This window comes from Pholcus phalangioides, unplaced genomic scaffold (assembly GCF_987345545.1).
Source record: "Pholcus phalangioides strain wild (caught in Gottingen) unplaced genomic scaffold, Ppha-v1.0 ptg000013l_1, whole genome shotgun sequence".
Lineage (NCBI taxonomy): Eukaryota > Metazoa > Arthropoda > Arachnida > Araneae > Pholcidae > Pholcus > Pholcus phalangioides.
Window position 1 is genome coordinate 31210086 of NW_028301606.1, and position 25497 is coordinate 31235582.

At 34.2% G+C, this 25497-nt stretch overlaps 1 protein-coding gene across 3 annotated transcripts in view; it reads right to left on the minus strand.

Moving 5' to 3' along the window:
* LOC149078969 (cell adhesion molecule Dscam1-like) overlaps positions 1–23238 on the minus strand; it is a 134044-nt gene extending 110806 nt beyond the window's left edge. For all 3 annotated transcript variants that reach the window (XM_089241202.1, XM_089241201.1, XM_089241203.1), the window contains exons 1-2: positions 22879–23238; positions 13573–13893 (exon numbers count right to left, since the gene is read on the minus strand). In XM_089241202.1, coding sequence (XP_089097328.1) covers positions 13573–13893; positions 22879–22930 — 373 coding nt within the window. In that variant the 5' untranslated portion in view covers positions 22931–23238. The remainder of the gene's footprint in view (positions 1–13572; positions 13894–22878) is intronic.
* Positions 23239–25497: the final 2259 nt, after the last annotated feature.

A 25497-nucleotide genomic window follows, 5' to 3' on the forward strand; every position in this document is an offset into this window, starting at 1 on the left:
CCAGGAGTAATTCGGAAAAATTGGCAGATCACACAAACGGTTGATAATTTCCAAAATAAGATAACATCATTCAAGTGGTTTAGAATTTCCTTTTCAAAGAATGAAACATTATGATAATTTAGACTGATGCCTGTTTGGTACAGTATGAACTACAATTGAATACCTTATAATAAATGAAAGTTCTACACCTTACACCCAATTAGGGTTTCGACGATCGGAAAAAAAGAACACGTAAGAAAACTATTTATAGAACAGTACGGAGACCTCTTTTTTAATTTTTGCTGTAGCAGCTATCTTAAGCTATCGAAATATGCACGAGGCTGATTTGAGCTTGTGAAATATTCATGCACTTCCCCACTTTTTTTCAACATTTTTGCGAATAAAAAAAACATCCCACTATATATCTTCACCAATTTGCAAGTAGCGTCTTCCCCATGAAACTTCGGTGGCTTCTCAAAGAGAGGTAAGCCTCAAACTTAAAAAAAAAAAAAAATCAAAATTTATGAAAGAGTTGATATGTCATATTCTCTTGTTATGACTAATTAATCATATTTGGTTTTACGTAGCGGAATACAGCTCACTGCTCCATTGTATCATAATTAATTGTTTCAGACTCTGCTACGTAGCTGGACTGGATCAGCTAGCAGCGTCCTGGTGATCATTCATTCACGCTCCGTAGCATGGGCTATAGTTCGAGAATAGATTTTTTCTACACTGTTAAACCACATATTTTGATTTTGTACTACCATAAACATTTTCTGAAGATTTGTGAACTACCAGATATATAATTTTTTATTCACATACACTCGTAATCGGTGTATATGTTTTTATGACTATATCCCACACACACACATCATGAGCTTCTCTACTATTTACTACGTAATGGATAATTTATCCATTATTATATTTTACCATACTAATGCAATGCATCTGAATTTTATGAAATTGAATTTTATTGTTACGGACGTCGCTCATTAGAATAACAGATAATGCTGTTGTGCGGGTATTTTTTTCACTTTTGCACTGAACTTATATCTTAACATGGTTATCGGGATTTCATTTTATATTATCATTTTTTAGTCCAAAAATTATTTGAGCATTTTGAAGTTAAGTATGAACAAGACTCATTTCACCCAGTAAGTTTTCGGACTGGGGCTATGTACGAGGAAGTCACAGAAGGTGTGCCTCCCCCCCTTACCACCTATTGTTAAACATTTTCCTACTCAATTCACAAGGTTGAGGATATCGGACCCCATTGGACCTTACAAAACTGTAAAGGTGTAAGCACTTTTTACAGGGACGGAACATTTAATTAACATATTTTAAAAAAACTAGCCGTCCCACCATTGTGCTGTCACCAGGCAATCGTAAAGTATTTATGCGGTACTTCAAAATACCAACACCCAACAGCACATGTAATAAATTATACGAGGGTTGCTAAAAAAAAGTGGTATTTTTAAAGTACCGTCAGAGTAGTCAAAAAGATAAACTTCGTTTGAATCATTTTCTCAAGAATATACCTAACCTAAAAACTAGAACTTCCCTTGTTGAGAAAAATACTCGCATGACAAAGTTTTCGGGTAGCGTACAGCTCGGATAAAATACACGCCAACTTGAGCAAGATCTTCGAAGACAATTCCTCATCGGGCAAAAGCAGAGAAAACGTAAGCGAAGAAGGAAACCGTGAGCAAATACGAATTATTCCTTTTTTATTTATCAGAATAAGGAGCAAGCAAGCAAGTGCTGAGAAATAGGGGTTTGGGACATTCTTCGCCAGTTACCGGAGGGCAAACGGCTAACAGTTCAACGAGAAATCTCTTGGGGTACGGACCACATCTCATACGAAAAGAACGAACCATGGCCATTGAGTATATGACTATTCGCTCGAAGAATACACGCGGGGGGGATATGACGTGATCTTATTTTATATTTCACTTCTTTTCACTACTGGCACATTGCTTTATATGGTAGTATCTATCTAGTCTTTTTGTGAAAAGAAAAGAAATAAAATAGCAAGGATCTGAAATTGGATAAGGACGTATGGGATCAAGTATCCTCCGAAGAATAAAGTCATTCAAAATGGAAGTGAATGGTCATAAAAGGAAAGAAAGAAAACAAAAAAGTCGCAACTTTGCGACGAAGTTCGGAAAGGAAAGTGTATATGAAAAAATATTGTTACTGCAAAGAAGTTGTTAAAGAATTTACTGACGATGCATGTGTGGCTGTATCATTCTTTTGGTAGTAGTATTTTTTTGTTATCTACCAATATTTTGGGCGTTTGGGCTGGAAAAATCTCCGAAAACGTACATACTTGAAAAAACAGTCTACATGCAATACAATTATTACTGAATAACATAATTGCATTTAGTTACTTCAAGAACTGAAAAAATGATGAATTGAAATAATAATTGTTATTAATTTTAGAGAGAGACTTATTCATTATTATTAATATTATACTTTCCGCTAGGTGGCGCAGAAAGTAGGACACTGTTTTTTTTCACTCTTGTTTTTCTCATATTTTATTGATATAAATTGATTTATTTCATTAATTTAGGTTGTTTCATTTTTTAATTTAACGAGTTAACTCTAAGGAATGTATAACTGTAGCCTGTGCAAATCTAACATCGCAGATACGTATTATTTGGTGAAATGCACGGGAAACTGTGGTCAAAGTTTCTATTTCGTATATGCACGGGCATTACCGGTACTCCAAACCAAGCGGCTTCGCTGAAAAATACATGGATATGTGATTTCTCCAGATCTTTTGAAACTTCGAGATTGGAATCAATGTTTCCGGCTTTCAAGACGGAGATTTTGAAGATAAAGACAACTCGCAAAAGCTGGAATAAATGAAGGAGTCAATTGAGACGTATCGGGGTCAAATACACGAATTGCAAGTGTTAACCGATGAAATACGTTCAAAACAAGAATCTCGTAATCAGGCATCGCTGGAAGTTCAAGTAAGTGACTTAATGTGCCAAGTAAATGACCTGTCACAGTATTGCTAGAATCGGAATGTAGAGATTTCTGGAGTTCCCCACGGGAAAGTAGAAAATGTGAAAACTAACGTATCCACGATCGGACAGAAAGCTGGACTTGAAGGATCGGAGATGCACATTAATGTCGGATCATAAATTACGGTGACGAACAACCTGACAAAATCGGTGCGTAATTCCGTTCACGGGACATTCGGGACGCCTACATTAGTGCATCACACAAAATGGGTTTGACGGCAGGAGACATCCATGGCACCTTCTGGGCACAACAGTGTTTATCAACGAGCAGAATAAACGACTTCTCAAGGTGGCCAAGGAAGTTGCGAAACAGAAGGGTTATGCTTTCGTGAGGGTCAAAGATGGTAAAATGCAAATTAGAAAGCAATCATGCGTTCGATTATTTCGCGTAGTGAATTCAGATGCATTGAAAAATTTGTAACTCAGGTATGTGATTGCTTTTGCTTGTTTTTTTAAATGGATCAGAATTTGACATTTTCTAAAGTTAATGATTTCAACATATTTTGTTATGACAATATAAAGAACCTTACCACAGCCAACTTTAATATACGTAGTTTACGTGCAAATTTCGACATTTTTTTAGCAGCATTGACACAGTTTTTGCTGAAACAACTGGTGAAATAACAAATTAAATTGATATTGCTCAATGTTTCAATGAGTTTTTTTTTTCTTTTTTGTAACTTGTGTAAAAAAGATTATCTTCCTAGTAATTGTAATTCATTAAATTGTTCAAATTAATTTGTTTTTTAATCTTTTTTATATAGCCTAGAGATATTCATGAAGTAATGAGTATTATAAAACTAGCAATCGTTTCTCAAATACACAAAAAGTTGACAAAAAATATTAATAATTACAGACCGATTTCTTTACTATCTGTCTTCCATAGTCATAGAAAAAATTATTAAATCCAGAATAATTGAATTTATTGTAGAGGGACAGCATTATTTTTTTTAGTGAGAATCAATTTGGATTCAGAAAGGCAAAATCTACAGAGGACATTCTTCTTAATTTTTTTTCAAATGTGTATATAGCAGATAACAACAATTGTAAAGTTGTATCGTTATTTTTAGATATCAGGAAAACTTTTTTTTGATATTGTAAATCATAATATTGAAACTTGAATATGCAGGAATTAGGGGTTTGCCAATAAAAGTCTTCAAAACATATCTTACTAACAGAGTTCAAAGTGTGAAAGTAAATGCCGTTTTGAGTTCTAAAAGACAAATTACATCTGGTGTACCTCAAGGCTCAGTACGTGGGCCTGTGTTATTCTTAATATACATAAATGACCTGTGTAACTTTAATTTGAACGGAAAAAGCACTGCTTTTGCATATTATTTGGCTCTTTGTTACTCTGAAAGTTTTTCAATCAACCTAAGGAATAACATGCGAAATGATCTTAACTCAATTAATATCTGGTTTAAAAATAATAAATTAAAATTCAATATGGATAAAACTAAAAATATATGTTATTTGATTCTGATACTTTCAATGATTTTTTTTGTCCTAATATATGATAGTGTGACAGACGGTTGTACCTCGGATTGCATGTGCACAGTTGTCAATAAAGTAGACACCTTTGAGCATTTAGGAATTTTTTTAGATTCAAAACTATCCTGGAAAACACATATTAATTATTTGAGTGTACAATTAAATCGCAACATTAGGAAATTTTATTTATCAGAAATAAATGTTCCCAATCCATTTTAAAATGCTTTATTTAGTATAGTAGTAGAATATTTTAGTGCTTTAGAATGTTGATTGAATTGTGGCATTACGTGTTGGGAGCAATCTTCCTACACTTTTCATCACACAGAAAGCCTTCATCCGTACCATTCTGAGTAAAAATACTTTCACGCATACATTTCCACTTTTCAATCATTAAAGATACTCCCTCTACAATATCTGTAGGCTTATAAAAGTTTAAAAATGTTTTATTAAAGGAAGATAGAGTGGCCACCTCAATTCGAAATTCCATAAATCTGGAACACAATTTAGACGCCATACTATAAAGGCACCAAAGCCAAATAAAACTCGTTTCCAAAAGTTTTTTTCTGTATTTAGCTCCCAAAATATTTAATTTACTTCCTCAGTTAATAAGTGAACGATCTTCATGTACATCTTTTGTATCAGCTTAAAATGTTGGTTGTTAACGCAAGAAAATTTAAGTTATCTATTTGACATTGTAAAGTAATCTTCTCTTATCTTCATGCACCACGAAATGAATTTTTTTTTCTATCAAATCCATTCCTGTCGCCACTTATTTCATGGTATTATATATGTGTGTATATATATATACACACATATAATATAATATAATATATATAATAATAATATATATATATATATATATATATATATGTATAGATAGATATTTTTACTTACGTATTTATTTATGCCGACAGATATGTATCTGTTATTCTTTTTGTGGACTTACAAGCTTAGCCCCTAAATATTTTCTAGCTATGTTTCAAAATTTTAAGTAAAGGAAATATATATCTATTATTTTTTAATATTAAAAATAAATAATGAATAATAGTCTAGTATTAAAAAATAATAAGTATAAATAATAAAAAAAAACACTCCGCAGATTATTTGATTTTTAAATTTCAATTTCAATTTTGACTGCGATTAAATCGATGAAATTTCAATCTTTTGCCTCATTTGATGAACTTATTAGTTTTATTCTTATCTTCATTTTCATTCCAGTTTTATTCTTATCTTCATTTTCATTCCAGTTTTATTCTTATCTTCATTTTCATTCAAGTTTTATTCCTATCTTCATTTTCATTCAAGTTTTATTCCTATCTTCATTTTTATTCAAGTTTTATTCAACATGTTGCCAACAAAGAAAATTCTACGTCGCCAGTAGAGATAGGGCAACAAATTTGCCATTGGGTTTTCGAGGATAGGGTGTCCGTATAAAACGTTATGCCTTACATTTTAATAACTATACAACCCCTTGCAATGTATCTGAGGTCTATATTAAGAAACTTCGGGCAGCGCCTGGTATTCAGCTAGTTCAAAACAAGATTCATTAATTTCCTAATAAAGTAATATAATTTGTTCATATGAATTCTTAATATATTGTAAATGTGCGATAGAAATGTTGAAATTTCTATGCTTAACATATTTGCAGGTATGGAAAGTATTACAAACTTGGATATTTACGAGCGAAAGCTCTAATATTTGTGAAATTTTAGAGCTAAAAATGAATATTTAATTAAGTTTACCAATTTCAGGTGTCAGCTTTCGCCGTACACGTGTAGTATCCTCAATTCATTATCCAAATGTGATTGCTCGTGAAAGGGTTGGAGAGTGCAAGCCAAAATATTTCGTTGCATAGTCAACATCATTTGCGCCCCTTTTCCTTCTTGAATATTGCATGAGATTTGCCTAATTTCCAGCCATCGATTCTTCGTCGTCGCTTTTATGCAAATGCAATATCGCTCGCAGGATCTGTTCCGCTCGTGCAGTAACGATATCGACGCGCATTTTACGTCTGTAATTAATGGTAAATCATTAATTAGGCACCCTCTCCTTCCAACACTAGACTTCGCGTAGCTCTTCGGGTTTCATTAGGGATCCTCTGCTGGACACTGGGATTGGGTGGAGGAGTAAAAATCTCGATGCACTCGGATATTACACAGGTTTTTTTTTTCTTTACCCCTGTTCATTGTAGAAAAGATTGCTCGCGTGGAAGACAATCAGGTCATCATATTTTACGTGGTGGATAACGAATTACAACGTAAGTTATTAATGAGGCTTGTGGAATTCGGGATAATATATCTCTCTCCCTCTCTTGGCAAGAGATTTTCAATTATACCGCACTTCTGAAAGGTGAAAAAAATAGATTTATCACGGTAGAAAAATTCAGTGGTAATCAGACAGAAAATCACTGTACATATTTCTTTTAAATATAAAAACATCGATAATTGATTTTTTTTAGCATTTGCTCATAATGACTCACAAAAACGTATAATGTTTCCGATTTGATTACGATTCCATTATCATTTATTACAATAAAAAAAATGAAAGAGGCTCTTTTTTTTTCATCTCAATTACCAAAGTTGGGTTTTCAAGGTTTTCTTCATTTATTTCAGAAAAGTTAAAATTTTTTTGGATAGCCTATTTTGTAACTGATTATTAATATACCGGGTTTGTGCAAAAATAATAAAAATGCCATGAGATTGATCCTAAAACTCAAGAAATCGTCGCCTATCAGTATAAATGGGATATTGATAATTGGTAACTTTAAATTATAATTGAGTAAATGTGAAAGAAAAATGCTTATTTTGTCCATCCACAAAATGCTGATTAGTAAAATTTTTGTGTATTCTGTGTACTATGTTCTACCGCAAGAAATTCCTCCCGTGACATTTTAATGCATATTTGTTGAGATGTCAATGATTGAAATTGACAATTTCATTCAAACTTTTGAATCTAGAACCACGTGTTAAATCAGTCAACACAATCTCAAATCCTTGACTTGACAAATTTTCATTCAGATGTTAAAGGGTAAAAATTCTACAAGTGCTGAGGGGAATTTTTCACTTTTATTTTGGAATGTACAGTAGAACCTCCTCTGAGATGAGTAACCTAGTCAGTGCAGTCAGCCCAGTATTACGGCAAAAAAATATTGACCCTTGTCTGGCTTTCAGCGGCATTGACGTGATACCTCGCTTACTTAAAATTACGTCTTTCATTTCAGCATTGACGATACCAGGTATTTTTAGTTGATTTCTCAATTGAAAACTTTTCCTTATACGCCTTAATTTGCACCTGCTGAAAATCGGAAGAAAGCCTACTTCATTAAAAAGATATGGGATTTTACATGGTGTTCTCGATGATTTCTACTACGCCACGATAAGGGCTAATGGTCAATTTCAAGAGCTGTCACGGACATTATTTCACCATTCCTTTTAATAGATTAGATCCTATAAAGGCAATATAGAGGCAATTAAGACCCCTGTAGAGACACAAAAATTTCTTCTCTCCCAATCCCTCCTATGAATTTTGATTAATAAAGCTGCTGTTTATATAGCTTCCGAAGTCTATTTTTTAGCCACGGCTAAAAAATAGAGGATATGTGATGTCCTCTTTGGGGGGATGTGATTAATTCACACACATATAAAAATGACTGGATGTTTTTATTTTCATATTGCGGTTATATAAAAGGTTATATATATATAGTTACATCAGTACGAACTATTTACAGTGAAAATTTAGGCACGGGTGCATTTAGGGGACCGACAAAAAATTAAATAAGAAAAAAAATGTTTTTGATCAACTCTGTGTCAGAGGAGATGTAAATGAATCGTAACTTTAATAAAATATTGTATTGACTTTGTGCAATACTTCTGCTCATTTTCTTGAGAATATGGCGTGTATTCACGAAAATATAAATGATTTCTATAAAAATTCTCATTTTCACCGCATGGGTTCTGCTTACACCATGGAGAGTTTTCAACCAATTTTTAAGAAATGCACAAACATGAGACATGAGACTCCATAGAAATGTAAAATGTGACAAAACATTATTCAATGAGATACGAGTACTTTTAGTAAATGGTTATTAGTTATCACGTATGTGATAAAAATATAAGTTTCATTTTTTAATAACACAATTTGATTGCCAGTTATATACTTAAACTCGTATAAAAAGTCCAGTTGAATGCTGTGAAAATTCAAAAAGGTAAACCTGATATCGTGAACTGTAATAATTTCGAAACTTACTGAAACTAACTTTTAACAAGGGATTTCCCTCCAATTGGTGTACAATTATTTTCCGTTACTTGATTATTTCGAGAATAAGCCCACAGCATATTGCGAATGAGCGAAGACGAGTGTCTATAACGGAAGAATTTTAGTATAACACGCACGAATGATGTCAAAATAAACAGACTGAAATCAAAAATTAAATGGCAAATAATTGTTTTCGAATATCTGCAAAATCCATTAATATTCAGTTACTTTCAACTGAAATTACAGCTCACAATATCACGTATACCTCTCTGAATTTTCACGACATTCAACTGGAATTTTTATATAAGTTGCAGTATATATCTGGCAATCAAATTGCGAAAACGAAAAGTAATATTTCTTGAGCATGCGCAACTAATAATTATTTATCAAAACTATTTATACCTCATTGAATAATGTTTTGTCACATTTTAAATTCTTATACAGTATGTCACAGGTATAGCGTCATGTTTTCGGTGAATTTTGTAAACATTGGTTGAGAACTGCAAGTTATAAGCAAAACACATACGATGAAAATTGACATTGTGTGTGTTATAGAAATCCATACATATATATATAAGTATATTAATATGTCCCGCCTGACTGACTGATTAATCATCACCGAGCCGGAACCACTGAAGCTATAAAAATCAAATTTCGTCATTAGCTTTGTTTCATGACATAAAAGGCTCACTAAGAAAGGTTTTTACATTCGACCGTTCAAAGGTAAAATATTGAAATCATCCCGAACCAAAACCACTTAAGCTGTAATCATGAAATTTGTTCAGAAGTGTTATTTCATGACTTAAAAAAAAACAAAAAATGCTTTTCGAAATTCGACCACCAAGGGGGTCAAAAGGGGGTTAGAAGGTAACATGTGTGTGTAGAAGTCATGCCGAATAAAACCCGCTGAAGCTATAGTCATGAAGTTTTCAGAAAATTTACTTTATGATGAAAAGACTCCCTGAGCAGAGGTTTTTCCGAAATTCGACCCCTGAAGGGACCGTAATGGGGGGGGGGGGGGTTCAAAGGTTATACAGAGAAATCACGCAAAGCCGAGACCGCGGGAGAAATCTATATTTATGAAATTTGTTCAGTTGTTTTATTTGATGATATAAACACGCACTAAGCGGAGGTTTTTCCAAAATTGGGGAGGTTTTTCCAAGGGGGGGGGGGGAGAGGTCCATATAGGGGGTTCGAAGTTTATACGGAGAAATCATTCCCAGCGAAAACCGCGGAAACTATTCATGATATTGGATCAGAAGTTTTGTTTCATGACGTAAAGCTCAAGACGTAAAGACTAAGAAGGGGGTTTTCAAAATTCGAACCCTAACGGGGTGATAAATGGGTTCAAAGGTTATACAAAGGAATCATACCGAGCCAAAACCGCTGGATCTATCTATATTCATGAAATTTGATCGTTAGTTTTATCTATGTGCCGCTGTGGTGGTCGAGTGCTCATAATGACGGACTCGCATCGCGAGGATCCGGGTTCGAACCCCACCGTCGCCATAGTGGTGGTCGGCTGAAGTTGGCTTCCTGTGGTTCACAACTTCGAGGCGCAAATGCGAGCCGATCTACCCTTTAAAAAGTCTCGCCACAAAGAGCAACAGGCCTACAACGATTAATTATTCAATCATGCCACTTCACTCGTAGTTAGAAAAACTGGTGGCAGATGGCAGCACTACACATAACAAGCATTGCACAGAAACAAACTTCACGTCAGGTTTCACTACACGTACACACACATTCCCGCATGTACCGATTCGTTAGAGGTTCCACAGAGGAATATGAACGAGTTTCATATGTGGTTTAGTAGTAGTAGTAGTCGTTTTATTTGATGACGAGGGTGAGTGATGACTCACCAAGAGGGGTTTTTCGAAATTCGGTCAATAAGGTGGTCATGAGGGGGTTCAAAGGTTATATGGGACAATGATTGCTCAGCCGAAATCGCCGAACATTTAAAAATCAATTTTGGACACTAGTTTTTTTTTTTTTTTTTTTTTTTTTTTTGTAATGTTAAAACTCACTAACAATGGATTTTTCGAAATTCATATGGTAAGAGGGACATGGGGGTTCAAAAGTTATATGGGGCAATCATAGCTGAACCCAAACCCCTGGAAACTACATATATAAAATTCGGTCAGTATTATCTATTTATAAAAAACAAGTAAAAGCTCTGCATAAAAACATCGTAGAAGCAAGTGATCGCTGGAATACCATTAATCCCAAAAGAGTATCCATTCCAATTCAAGAGAGAATACAGTTCCCTCTCAAGGTGTGCTTTGCCATGACTATTAATAAATCTCAAGGAAAGTCTCTGGAAATGGCCGGCATCGACTTGAAAGAGAGGACTGTTTCTCTCAGGGACAGTTTTATGTCCAGCATGTTCCAGAGTGAGCTCTGCTAGTAGCCTGGTCATCGTGGCCCCAAAAGCCATTACCACAAATGTGGTTTACAAAGAAGTGCTAAATCAAAGTAAATGTGGGATAAATGAAAGTAAATTTTTTGGTATTTTGTTTCTCCAAATTTCAATCCCTAAAGGAGTCATAAGGGGCACAAAGGTTATATGAGGCAACATCGCCGAGCCGAAACCGATGAAGCTGTAAATATGAAATGAGGTCTAGTGTTTTATTCTATAATGTAAGGATTCACTAATAAGGAGTTTTTCAAAATTAAACCCGTAAATTGGTCTTGAGGAAGAATTTTCAGATTACCATATCCACGCGAGCGAAGCCGCGGGTAAGAGCTAGTCATTTATATTTTCTTAGAACATACGTTTTATTCTCACGAAATTGCACAAAGGAATTGTACAAGAACAGTATAATATTTTATCAAAGTTTCGAGTCATTTGCGGCTTCGCTGATACAGTGTGTTGATCAAAAACACATTTTTTTAAATTTTTTGTCGGCCCCCTAAATGCACTCGTGACTAAATTTTCACTGGAATTGGTGGGTGCCAATATAGGGTATATTTGATCGAAATTTCAAAACGATTCGTCCAGTATTTTTCTATAAATTCGCGAAAATGTCTAAACTTCAAGAACACAGACTTTTATAAACATGGCGCCCATCCCAACAGTTTTCTTACAGGAATCTACAGTAAATATTTTGATGTCCCATTATAAATTAAATGACATTTTTGTACATAAATATGTAATAGTTTTACACGCAACCTCTAATTTACTTTATTAAAATTAGGTTATTTTAAAACAATTAGTTGTTTTAATGGTTTCCGCAGAAACCCTTTATTTCGCCCAACCTTCTTTTTAGGGTGACTTTTTAGACCCGCCGGTGACTGAAAAATAGGGGTTTCTTTCATTTTAGAATCAAGTTTAGAAATTTCGTACAATTTTCTTGAAGCAACCCGTATATTCTCATTTATTATATCCCGTATAGCACACACATCTACCCTTGAAATGTATGTATTTCATCTCCATAAATTAATAAGTTGGCGGTTGTCTAAGCTTGTAAAGCAAGCACATTACTTGGATCTCAGAGAAAAATATACTGCCGGGAATAGAAATACGTCGCAAACATTAATATCACCGTATGATTCATCACTGGCATAATCCGATTTCGAAAACTCGGCATCATAATTAACACCGGCACAAATCACGTTTCCTTTGAAGTTTCTATTTGAATACGTACAGACGCGGTAATTCTTCCATTTTATTGTGAAAATATCTGAATTTGAATTGAGGTGGTGATGAATCTCGTCGCTTAAGGTGTAAACAAAACAATTTAAGAACTCCCGATGTACATTATACATGTGCATTTTCTCTTGTTTCATGTGTATGTAGAAAAGGAAGAAATTTTCTTATGAATTGCGACCACACTTTCCTACTCTCGCAACCACCTTGTGCTCGGCATAGACCATTAGTCCTTGAAAAATATCTCCCTAACGTATACTAAAGTGACAACCGGACTAATTTCTCCGGTTTGTACGAGTGTCTAGAGTGTAAGCGCGAGCTTTCAGCGTGAATTACTTCGCTGAAGTCGGAAACGCTTGTGCAGATTTCCCATGTGAATTCTTCGGGCAACTCGCAGTAACGCGCGGAAACATATCCATAAACGTGATGCATTATATTTTAGTGTGTTTTATTTGTAAAACTTATAACGCTTTTCAAGTACAGCATTTCACTGCAGCGGCTCCAACTTGGGAACTTGTCTCGTAAAGGCAATTTATTCGAAACCGACGCGATTCACAACATCCCACTAAAACATTTCTTGGCATTCTCCTGATGATACACGTGATCGCCATGCATATGCATTAACAAGAGGACTAACATAAAATTAGAAATGCAAATGATAAAAGCTATTTGTTTGACGATATTTCTATGTAAATAATTCCTACTTTTTTCCCCTCTTTTCTCTGTGCAAGTTTTTCTTTGTGCATTACGCAGATTGGAATGACCATCGATGATTTCCGCTATAGGGATTTAAACTTTTGGTACGGTGATGACATTCTGTTAATGTAGGTAACGAAAGCAAAATCTACTTTCATATTATAAAAAATATCAAAAGAAATACCCATTTACGCCAATGTTTAAATTGGCATTTGTTTTTTTCTTGTATAAATGTGATTTTGTGTTTTAAAACTTTTAATGTTGCTCAGAATAATTTCACCTACGTGAGCAAACACGTCTAATTTCTTCCTGGAATGTTAATTTGTTGTTAATGTAAAATTGAGTTGGCATCAGTGCCGCCTAGGTTAGGAATATTGATGCAGTACTCCATGAATTGCTGAATATAAAGCCGGATTCCTGAAACATTGTAGATATGATTGAGTTACAATATATAGCTTGCCAACTTACTTCCTTTGACTTGGACATCGCGGCTGCCAATGACTCCTATCGAGTTCGAAGCCGTACACCTGTACACGGTAGCGTGCACATCTTGTCGGTAATCTTCCGATGAGAAGGGTGGCAAGACTAAAGATCCATCGGGGCGCACATGACGAAGCCCAGGAATTTCGGATACGTCACTGCCATCGCTGTTTAGCCATTTGATTGCCGGATGTGGATCACCCCTCACGGAACAAGGGATTACTGCTCCTGTCGTGTTGTAGAAATCAACTCGACCGGGCGGTTCTATGGTGAAGTGTAGAAGGCGAGCCACGTTCCCGAAACATATAACTAGTGGGGAGAAAAGAAATAATTATTCTATGTAAAAGTATGTGAGAAAAATGTGTTTAATATCATTAACATGTTTAAAATAATTATTTGAAAAATTTCTACACAGTGAAATACATCAATAATTTGGAAATATGTGTCCGTTGTCTGCACATTAAGATGCTAGTGATTTTTAAAAAAAAATCAAATCATTCTGAGAAGTAGAGAAATGAATATAATTCCTGGATAACTTCCTAAATAAAGTTTTACGAAACAATGGAAATTTCTTCTAGGAGCAGATTAATATCATAAATATATATGCCAAATGACTTAAGCCAAATGAATTGATTTCTCTCATTGATTAAGATATAAAATTTATTATTTATGATATGCTTCAATACTGCTTGGTATTAATAAATTTTAATTAACTATTCTTTGTGTGATTATTCAATACTGTGTGAATAGCTCATAACCAGTATGTATAGGTATTTTCTTTTGTAAATGACATTTTCATTGGAAGTAAGCATTGTTTTGCAATTTTTTTTCACATAGCAATTAAGAAATATAAATATTTTTGACCCTTTTTTAATATATTTTAAGATGTGCTTTTCTCTTAACGCTAGAGAAAAAAAAATATCCCTTTTTGAAGTGTTTCCTTTTGCGAAAGATCTCTCTCTCTCTCTTTCTCTCTCTCAATCTATCTATCTCTCCATTTTTTTAGAAAATAAAACCTACACATAATTTTAAGAATTTCATCAAAAAAATAATCAAGTCAAATCTTCACTGAATGATTTAGCAGGCAGCTAAGGTCATCATTCCAATGCGATGGAGGCATTTTTAAGTTAAATATCGAGACTTTTGAAATAATTTTAGAGGATACACAGGGCTGGATATACAGGATATAAATATGCTTTTAGGAGGATACAGTGAAACCTCTCTTAACGGACGCTTTCCGGATTCCCGCATACTTTCCTGATCCCCCGAACCCGTGGAATTGGGCATTAATGTATTTCATCCCAGTTAGCGAACACTCTCTGAGCTCTCGTTAGCTGACGGTAAAATCAGGCAAACTATAATTGTTTTTCAAACTCTAATTTGTGAATTTCTGTTCATAAATCGAGAATTTATCATATTCAACGGTGATTATGTATAATCCCAAGCTCGTATTCGTAAATATGATAATCTATCAATTAATTACTTGATTAACTGAACATAACTATAATCCAGGACGCTTATTCCGAATAGTAATGTTTGTTTTGTTTGCACATGTTCTTACGTGTGAAGAAAGCAACAATACAAAGCTGATAATGCAGTTATGATTTTTTTTAACTTCTTCACACTTATTTTATCTTAATTTAATATTTATTGCAAAACATGTGTAGTGAAAGTGTTATTTACGGGTAAAAATATATTATAATTATATATATATTATAAAAAACATACATATTATAAAAACATATGTATTATAATTTTTTCTATATTTTATGACTTTCCAACCTTATTTGGGAATTCTGCATGATCGTCTTTAAAAGTGATAAATGTAGTGAAATTTGTTCAAACTTTCTATCGAGATGATTGGCGATTATGCATAATCACCGTTGCGTCACTTTTACATACAGTAACATACAGGAACCGATTGCGACCGAAGCCAAACGTCGTATAAATATGTAAGTCGTATAAACGAGGTTCTACAGTATATTGTGTCTCCCCAAGTCCCTGTTATCGGCAAAAGTTTTGTTCCGATGGGTGTTTGTTATCGAGAGGTTCTAGTTTATATACAACTAGAAGTGAAGGAATGGGTGGGTTTAGCACTTTGTTTGCCACCGGTCATTAAGTAGTATGTTAATAACTTTCAATAATAATAACCCATTTGTTGGAAAGTCTCGCCACACAGCGCAACAGGTCACCAACGGTATAGATATTCAATCATTACACTTTACTCATAGTTTGAAAAATAGATGGCAGAATCTAAAATTCACGCACCACACTAGATACTAGATACACCTGCGCACTTACGGTACAACTTATTCGGTACTAAATTGACCATGGCGACAGAGAGTACTAAATAGATTGTACTAGATAGAAAAAAAAGGGAACCAGGGAAAATAAAAAGGCAATATTCTTCTTCATTTTCACTCACACATTCAAAATATCTTATTTATTATGATAACGCATAGAATATCGAAGGTTTCAACTTAATAAAGTTATTATACGCTAGTTAAACATCCTCAGCTGGGAGCTTCAATTGACAAACAAGGAAAGAATCCCAAGGTGACGTCTTTTAAAAATTTTGAAAAAAAGGATTCCCTCTGATTCTACTCATTCTAATTTGCAGAAAAATAGAAAAAAATCCAGAGGAATTATATTGAACCGAAAAAAAAAATACAAAAATTATTATTTAAAGCGCCAATAGAGGCAAAGAATAAATTCAAATCCCGCAACCCAAAAGTTTTCTTTTTCCACTCTAGAGAATCGTATGTAAGAAATTGAGATAATTACGTTTCAATCACATAGTTCTGACTGTAACCGAAAGTTGATTCCCATTACTTAAGAGGACTTCCATTCCTCAGTTTCAATCTTATGTAAAGCGAAACGAGTGAAAGTTCGCTTTTCCTTTTGAACATTTGGAATAACTAGAAGCAAATACGCCGTCGATGTAAGAAATGGGGAAGGTGTGGGGGGGGGGGTGTCTTCTCGACTATTTCACTCACCACCTTGTACCTTCAGGAAAACCTAAATCGTTTCAGAAAGACATTCTAAATGACGTTTTGATTTACGGTAACGATTGCAACCATCAAATGGGCTTGCTGCAGCCGAATGGCTTTTCCGAGCCGGCTGCTGCGTAAATACCACTTTTATGAGTCAGCAACGTCCCAGCTTCCGGCATGCTGTTTCAGTCTGATAAAACACGAACTTCTACGGACTCGAAGATGAGCACAGGTACTGAACAACATTCAACGGAGAAAGCGGGAGCTCTTCCCTCTCTATGCTAAGGAAATAGATTTCTCCTGAAGATATTCAACGGGAAAAAGAGACAAAAAGAAACGGAAAAAAAAGTTGCATTTGAAAGACCAAAAATCCAAAGAAGTAGAGGACGGAAATGTTTCAGTCTTAACGTGTACGTGAAACTTTTACTGATGGATGATACGCTTTATATTCAGTACCGGTATCATTGGATGGATATATTCCGTGTTCAATGCGGTCGGTTCGCTTGAAAACTGTTACCGCTGCCGTATAAAGTCAGGAGAGACATTAGTTCTTCATTAGCGAGGAACGTGTCCATGGAAGTTTCTCTAGGCCGGCAATGTGATTGCCTCGTAAGAAAATCGGTCTTAGGCAATGACTTCTATGAAGTAAACAGGAATAAACTTCATAAATACTTTAAGAATTCCAAAGTGAACAGAATCTTGTATTTATTGGAGCACGTAACTATTTCTCATCAAAAAACGATGATGAAAGTGCTATTTCATTTAATTGTGTGTGAGGATTTATGCTGTAATATCTTCGCAAATTGATTTTTAGAAAGAATTGTTATACGTAGACGTGAATTTTACTCATACGTAAAAAAATAATCGAATGATGATGCACTTTGATACGGAAACGTCTGTACGCAGAGTACTGCTTAATGGGATCACATTGAGACACGGGGTATTCTGATAATAAAAACCAATTGGTAACTATATCCAAAATGTCGTAGTTGTGAATAGGATGATCATATGCCACGTTTGGCTGAACGATATCTATGCAAACAGGCCAACTCAATTTTTCTTCCGAACGTAAAACGTTAGATCTAAGTTTAAAAACGTTAAATCGTGCATATTTTTTTTTTTTTTTTTCAGCTTCTCCATAACGAAGGAATTGCAAAAGCGACGCTATACGTGCATGTATCACGTTGGCTATTAGGATATTGAGAGATCAGTACTGACGTATATGGATTGATAACGAGAGAAAAAAATGACGCCGGTTCAACCTTACGGATATTTTTAACAGCTGACTGATGCGAAGATGTATTTAGGAAATAGAAAAAAATTCAACTGCCTTTGCGGGCAATCGAAAGTGGGAGAACGTTGGTTCAATTCAAGGAAGAACAGTTGAATTTTCTCTCTTTCCTGAATATATCTTCACATCAACCAGCTGTTAAAACCGTCGTATGGACAGCGGAAAGTGCAATAATAAAAGGTCACAAATGTTCATCAAAGATTTGTATGCAAACAGAAATCAATGTTTTGCCACATCCTCCGGTAGCTCCGTCGTATCTTGTAATTATACCTCCCCCTGAAATTCGTCAAAGAAACATAAATCACTTACATTAACAGTTCTTTTCGTAACTTATTCTGTTCTATTGATACTTCTCTTACGTATTCTTAATTTTACCCTATAGGATACGGTACGTAGGATACTCTAGTCTACTATCATAGGATACTCTAGTCTACTATCATAGGATACTCTATTCGTTCTACCTACTACGATATAAATTTAGTTGTGACATGGAGTTCGGGCGTTGTGAAGTGCTCTGGACGCCTTGCTCTCGAGTGTCATTGTTCTTTAGCAGTTCCTAGTAAAATGTTGACGAAGTACTTGTTCGGTTGTTCAGTATTAACAGATTCTCTCTCCCCGTAGCTATTCATTGCACTTTTTTTAACTTTAATGGTAAAAATACATTCAAATACTGTAGTTTTATATTCTGAAAGTAATTCTCTAGTAAGAAAGAATTCCGTCCTAATTTAATCGGTAGGGCATTGCACTGTGTCTATATGATCAGAGCTGGGTGCGTGGTAAAAAGAATGGAAGAAAGTATAAAGTTGAGTAGAACAGATTTCTTATATTTTTACAAGAATATCAGGACCTGTGGTCATTGTGAGCATACTATTTAGCATTATATGCACATCGCTCGGTGAATTTCTCACGAATTGGTACATGCCGGAACAAATGTTCTATGAGTGAATGTGTGGCCCTACTGTATTTATGTTGTTGGTGTTTCATTTCTAGTGGTGCTGCCATCTGTATTTGATGATTTGAAGTGAAAATGGCAACTGTCTCGATTTTCGTATTCTGTAAGTGTCGTGAGAAGCATCGTGTATTGTGAAGATGCAAGTTGATGCTAACTTGGGTTATGCACCTACTCAACCAGTAAGACGGTGACTGTCGCTTCATTAAAAGCAATGTTTTTCCTTCATAGTAAAGACTGATACACGCAAAACTTAAGGATGCGCGGAGAAATTTACAGGAGCGATTAGGTGTTAATGAGAAGAACTTGCGCTCGCGTCGACGCAAGAACTAGAGCGCCGAAAACAACAGATTCGTTTCATAAAAGCTGGAGGCATCATTTCCCTCTTACGAACACTTGACTGCTAACTTAAGAAGGCTATCCAATAATTAGGTAGTAAATTCCCACTCGTAACCACTGCCGGATAGTTTCTGAACTGAATCTTAGTGTACAACTTATTTTCATTTCCATAAACCCTCCACTCCACCTCTTTATTTTACTTATTTCTAAAATCAACGACGATAAGGTCGTGGAAGTAGCTGAACTCGTCAATTGGTGGTAGAGCCTGGATTGTTTATTTCCACAGAACTTTATAATTTACAAGAATCGTTCTCTATAGCAAAGGCTACACCTACAGTCAACTCATTACTGATGGAAATTCCTCATTCGGGGAAATTATACAAGGGCTGAAATTGGAAGAATAAACTGTTTGTAGAAGAACCATTCTGTGCACAAGTTCCCGAAGAAGTTCAAGAAACAGTGACTAACGCACTGGAGGATAACACAAAAATGGCAAGTGATTTGTATGTCTATCTTTGTATAAAAGGTTGGCGAAATTCTCAGCTGTAGAGGGTAACCACTCTTGGAAGGAAATACCTGGGGTTTAAAGGGGGTTTAAAAGGGGGTTTAAAAAATGGGTTTAAAGGTGAACCTGCAATCAGGTTCACCTTTACACCCATTCTTTTTTTAACCATTTCTATGGTCGTGTTGCTCTTAAGGAACATGAGTTTTTTAAAAGTTTTCAAAAAAAGGCATTGCGCATTTTGAGCTCGTTTCGGCATTGACGCTCCTAAGTAACTCCTAAGCATTCGATTTTTACTTGTGGGCTCATAAAGTTTCTATAATTACCTGCAGATTGTGGCACAAGGATACACATGTCTATTTCTTGACGTGCCAAGCAAGAACGATTTTCGACGCTTACATTTTGGAGGGGAAATGCCATGTGTGGAAGATGCATATCACTAGGCATAATTCAACATTGATTGAAGAGCAACAACCCATAGATTTTTTTAATGTTCGCTGACAATATTTTTCTTTTTGCCATGCAGTAATCACGGTACCCCTCATTTTTACTTAATATAAACCCTCGATTTTTTTCTATTCTGCACATTTCAGTGATTGCCTATTAAAGAGTTAATATAAAATTTCCGGAAAGTTTTTAAAAATACTGGTATATGCATATTGAATTAAAACAATTATGGAAACCTATGCATATTGAATTAAAACAATTATGGAAACCTATGCATATAATATAACATTTTCCGATTTTACATGTAAAACATTGTTTTATAAGTTTGTTGAAAATGTTTAAATTCTAGTTCTATTCATTGCTCAACTTCAATGAAACATTTCATCCTTAATGATGAACGAGAATAAAAATTAGCGACAAAGAGTATCAGGTATGATGCAAAAAATTATATATATATATATATTATATCGTTAAAGGAATAATATACAGGCTATTCTATTCCTAGTCGAGTGTATGATCGACTCGGCTCAGATTACCTCTCGAAATTTGAAATGAAACGGATCAAGTTCATTTCGCTATCATTTCATGACTCTTAAAATCTCAATAAAATAATTCCAGGGACATTAGGATTCCGAAATTCAATAGCTATTTCGAGTAGCACAAACATTAAAAAAAAGTATCGAGAAACGTAAATTATTCTCTACATTCAATGTTTGAGAGAAGCGATTCAATATCAAATGAATATTTCTCATTCACGGTGAAACGATGTTGTTAATATCGCAATTAAAATTCAAATGATTTTCCCGAGACTTAAATTATTTTTTTCTCTCTCATTAAAATTTTGAGTGCTGTGATTACAAATTCTCTATTGATAAGTTCGCAGGATAATTCATTGGAATTTAAATCATACGATTCCTTTAATAATAATCACTTGTAATTGACGTTATTCATATCCTTAGACAGAATATGGTTTCGAAATCTCTCTCGTTAGATATTTAATGACAGAACGATCGGGTTTTTTTTATGAAAAGAACTAGAAATGCGGATAATTTTTATTTTAATTATTATATTGCCCTGCATTTTATAATTGAAAAGTAATTATTTTTATGTATAGGGAAGGATGAGAGAAATACGTATACGCGTGCTCTCTCTTAAGCAAAAATAATTGGAGAGCAGAATAAAAATTTCGATCGTAAAAAAATTATATTTATTGATGTAATTGTTACTGATTATTTCCTCATTGTTTCCGTGCTATCACTATACTGGAATTTTTTGTATTATGTGGGAATGAAAAGAAGAAATATTTTTATATAGGTAAGTAATTTATTATGTTAATAATTTCCTATCCGTAAGTGCTTTCATTATCTCTGTAACACATTCAAATACAATAAAAAAAAATTCGTTGTTGTTCAAAGTGCCATTTTATACAAATACAAATACAACGTCACAACAGGCAAAATGTCCAACGAGGTGGCTGTGAAAAGATGCCCATAAAAATATGGATGTCATATATTAATGTAATTTTCTGGAGGTGGGTGGGTCTGAACCCATGTACCCATGTACCCTGAACTCTTCCCATCTCTGACCAACCTACCACTACAGCACTCTTACTTTACTAGATCCAAACAGTATTTTCATTTTGATATTTATATTGAAAAAAGTAGTATATACTGCTCTAATTCCGTTTTTATACTTTTATTTGAAAATTGTTTTTGGCACAATTTTATTTGTAAATTTTAAACTTTAAGAGCGAATATTTATTTGTAAATAGTTTATTTGTGCACTTTTTTCCTCTTTTTCACATAGTTAGCTTTCCATGGGTTCGAATCTCAGCAACAGAAATGATATTTTCGTCCATGGGAATGATTCTGTTTGTTGCTATTTGTAATCGGCAGAAATCTGTAGCTACCAGTTTTTTGCTATGGCAGTGAAAGTGCATTGTAGTGGTATTAAGAAATATATTATATTGAATTGCATTGCTAGTGAGAGAAGATGCTGATCTCTAATAGTTCTTTAAATATATTTTTCTCAATTTGCCATTTCACTATTTCAAAATTATGAATAAAATTATTCTGGAAACTTTCAATCATTAAATTTTTCCCCTTGGACTGGAGTCAAAAGAAAATTGGATTTTTTTATTTTATTTTAAAGACTAAAATTGCATAACGCCGGCAATAGAAAACTCAATAAACATTTCAATAAAAATTGTTTTATTTTTTTTGAAAAAAATTGAATATATTTTTATATAGAATTTCTCACGTGTGAAAGTATGTTCAAATAATTATAATCTCTTTAAAGGCGCTGTATATCCCTCTCTCAGTTATTAAATGTGATAAATGTCCGATCAAAAATTTGTTAGGTTAATAATATATAATTTTCTTCCTTTATTATTAGTGCTTTTTAAGCCGAAAAAACCGATTGAAAAAAAAAGTCGAAATACTTAATTTAAAAACTAATATTTTCATAGAGATTTCATATATCATTCTGTTCTTTTATTAAAATCTCTTCGCTCCAGAAATTCCTATATGTGTACCTAATTTTTAACGGTTTTATAAATAGTTTTAGTTAATTAATTACATTTAATTTTTTTTCCAAAAGGCCATTTTGGCAAACAATATACACAAATCAATCAAAAAAAATTAATAGCTAGTTTTGACTCTTCACACTTTTGGTGTGAAGAGATTAAATAATTGTCATTTATAACTCCTATCTTTTTTTCAAGAATTACTCATAAGCATCAGCATAACAGATAAATATGTGCTTTATGCCTTACCTGGTTCAAAAGCAAAAACATAAAACAACCAGCATATGAACGATCGAAACATTGCGTGCTTTAGGAAAAAAAATCCTCTCAATGTTTCTACTTTAAGTTCACAACTTTTGAGTGTTTCGTTTATTCTCCTGTTGAAAATAGCGTATACTGTTCAACACATGAAACGATAGTTCACAAAATGTTTGTCGAAATCCCCGACATATAATTTACAGCGTCGTGAAGCCCGTATCCATTACGTGCCCGGCAAATTTTATTCGCTATCAGGAGCACATGGTTCGGTCCGATAAACCCGTGTCCGTTCAAAATAGAGCATTCGCGAGTTGCGGAGCGAAAGGAGTTTCGGAGGAATCTGTGCGCGAAGCAGCGATAAAGTGGCAAACTCATTCCATACCGGAGTAAGAGGAGTAGGAGATGGTCGCGACGTATGGATGGGAGATTGCGCACTACGAACAACATCAGCCGCCCCCAACCGACCCTCAAAACTCTGGAGAAATCTTGCTTTTTTCAAAAGAACTGTGTGTGTGTGTCGCGCGGATAGTGTGGAAACCAAGTGGAAAGATGTGTGACGGGATCGCGAGGAGAGAGTTTCCAAGAGTTTTCACGCAGAAGTTTCATTCTCACAGTCCGGCAACTCTTCGGTAGTTTTTGATCTTTTAAGTAAACCCGCATCACTTTATCATGGGGAACCAAAATTGAGGAAAGATATCTTTAAGGTCGATGTGCTTCGATCCTTTTTTTCAGCCTACCTCCTTCGAACTAGAATAAAAATAATGTACCATGAAATATTGCGTTAGATATACTCGTTCCGACGGAACAATATCCGACATTTTTCATCGTAAAATTCAATTGAAATCCACGGATGTAGTACATCTTTTAATAATACGTACAGGGGTTTTTTTTTATTACCAACCAAAATATGATATAGTTGAACCTGTCGATAACGGTCACTCCTGGGACCCAAAATTGTGTCCGTTATAGGGGAGTATCCATAAACGGGTAATAAAATATATTACACCTCGTTAACTTAGTTAAAAGAAAAGTGTCTATTAACGTGAGGTGTCTGCGAACGGAAGGTTCTACTGAAGGGGCATGGATTAGAACAATTTTTATTTTATAATTTTTTTATTATTTTTATTTAACAACACAGCACAGACACCATAGCATACTATATAAAACAAAAATACAAATACAAATGAAAGACACACAGCAAAACATTACATACACTATGTAGCTCTTAGGGACCCACTTCGTCCATCCTAGAGCGTAAAAGGAAAATTCCAGTATTCAATAAACAGAACCGCTCTTGATTTATTTCCGATTTTTTTGGAAGTGATTAAAATTTTGCCTTTTCAATAAACGTTCAACAATTTGGTATAGAATTTTGAAATATAAAAATTTCTTCCTTGAGATGAGATTATTTATTATGACATCTGGTATATTTTGTTTTTCATAATTTGTTACAAATGGTTGGACCTTAGTAATTTACACTTTTTTGAACAAGGCATTTATTTGTTTCTGGCGTTGAATAAACCTGACCTGACCCGAATAGAAAGTTTTCTGTCGGTATTACGACATGTGAGCAGCTCTGCAGCACTTATCAAGCGGGCCAATGAGGTGGCCTAATAATGCGTTGAAGAAAAGAAATTGTATGTATTTGCATTCTATCGTTGTCATTTGTAACAAATAAATTATGGTTTTTAGCCATGGAAATGATCATTTTATACACACATGTGAAGTTGCTTTAGATTAAGAATTAAAAATTTTGATTTTAGTAGATTTGGATTATTAAATGTTACTATTTCGCATAAATTGTACGATTATAGGTGTTAATCAAGTTCCTGATGTTATCCTTTCACTTTTATAGCGTAAGTTACTCTTGATTCAGCCACCTCGTTGGACATTTTGCCTGTTGTGGCGTTGTATTTGTATTTGTATAATACTAATAATAATAACGACAACAAAAGAATGTCTATGATGCCAATAATAGTAATGGAATAATTATAATGTGAATAGTAATAACAGAAAAATCATTGTTCCATGAACAAAAAAGTTATTCAGTTTTATATATATACAATTCTGAATTTAATATCATGAAACTAAAATAACAATAATTTCCATTATAAATAATTGGTCTTTTTTTTAATGTGATAATTCACTATAATACCACTGAGGATTGAGATTTATGGTACAAAAGATAAATGGTACATCACTACCCAAGAATCTAAAGATTTCGGTGGGAGTTTTCTTTCTTGTGTACAGTCGAACTTCGTTAATTTTAAGCTCAAGAGCACAGGAAAAAAATTTGAATTACCCAATTGATCTATACTGGATCCGCGAAATGACTGAAAAATGCAACTTAATCATCGATATCCACACAGGATTAAAAATGATTGATATTAGATGCTAAATTATTCCATCGTTGTGGAATCGACATCACTGAAAAAAATACTTGACCATGCTCGAAGCCTGAACTACGGAAATTGTTTCTAAATGTTTTCTAATCATTTACATGGTATTAGGGAAAATGTTCATAAAATGTTCGTTAGAAGATACTGTTCTGAAGAGGTTGAACACACAATTCACACCAAGTGGTACACAATTTCGATGCATCCCGGGCGA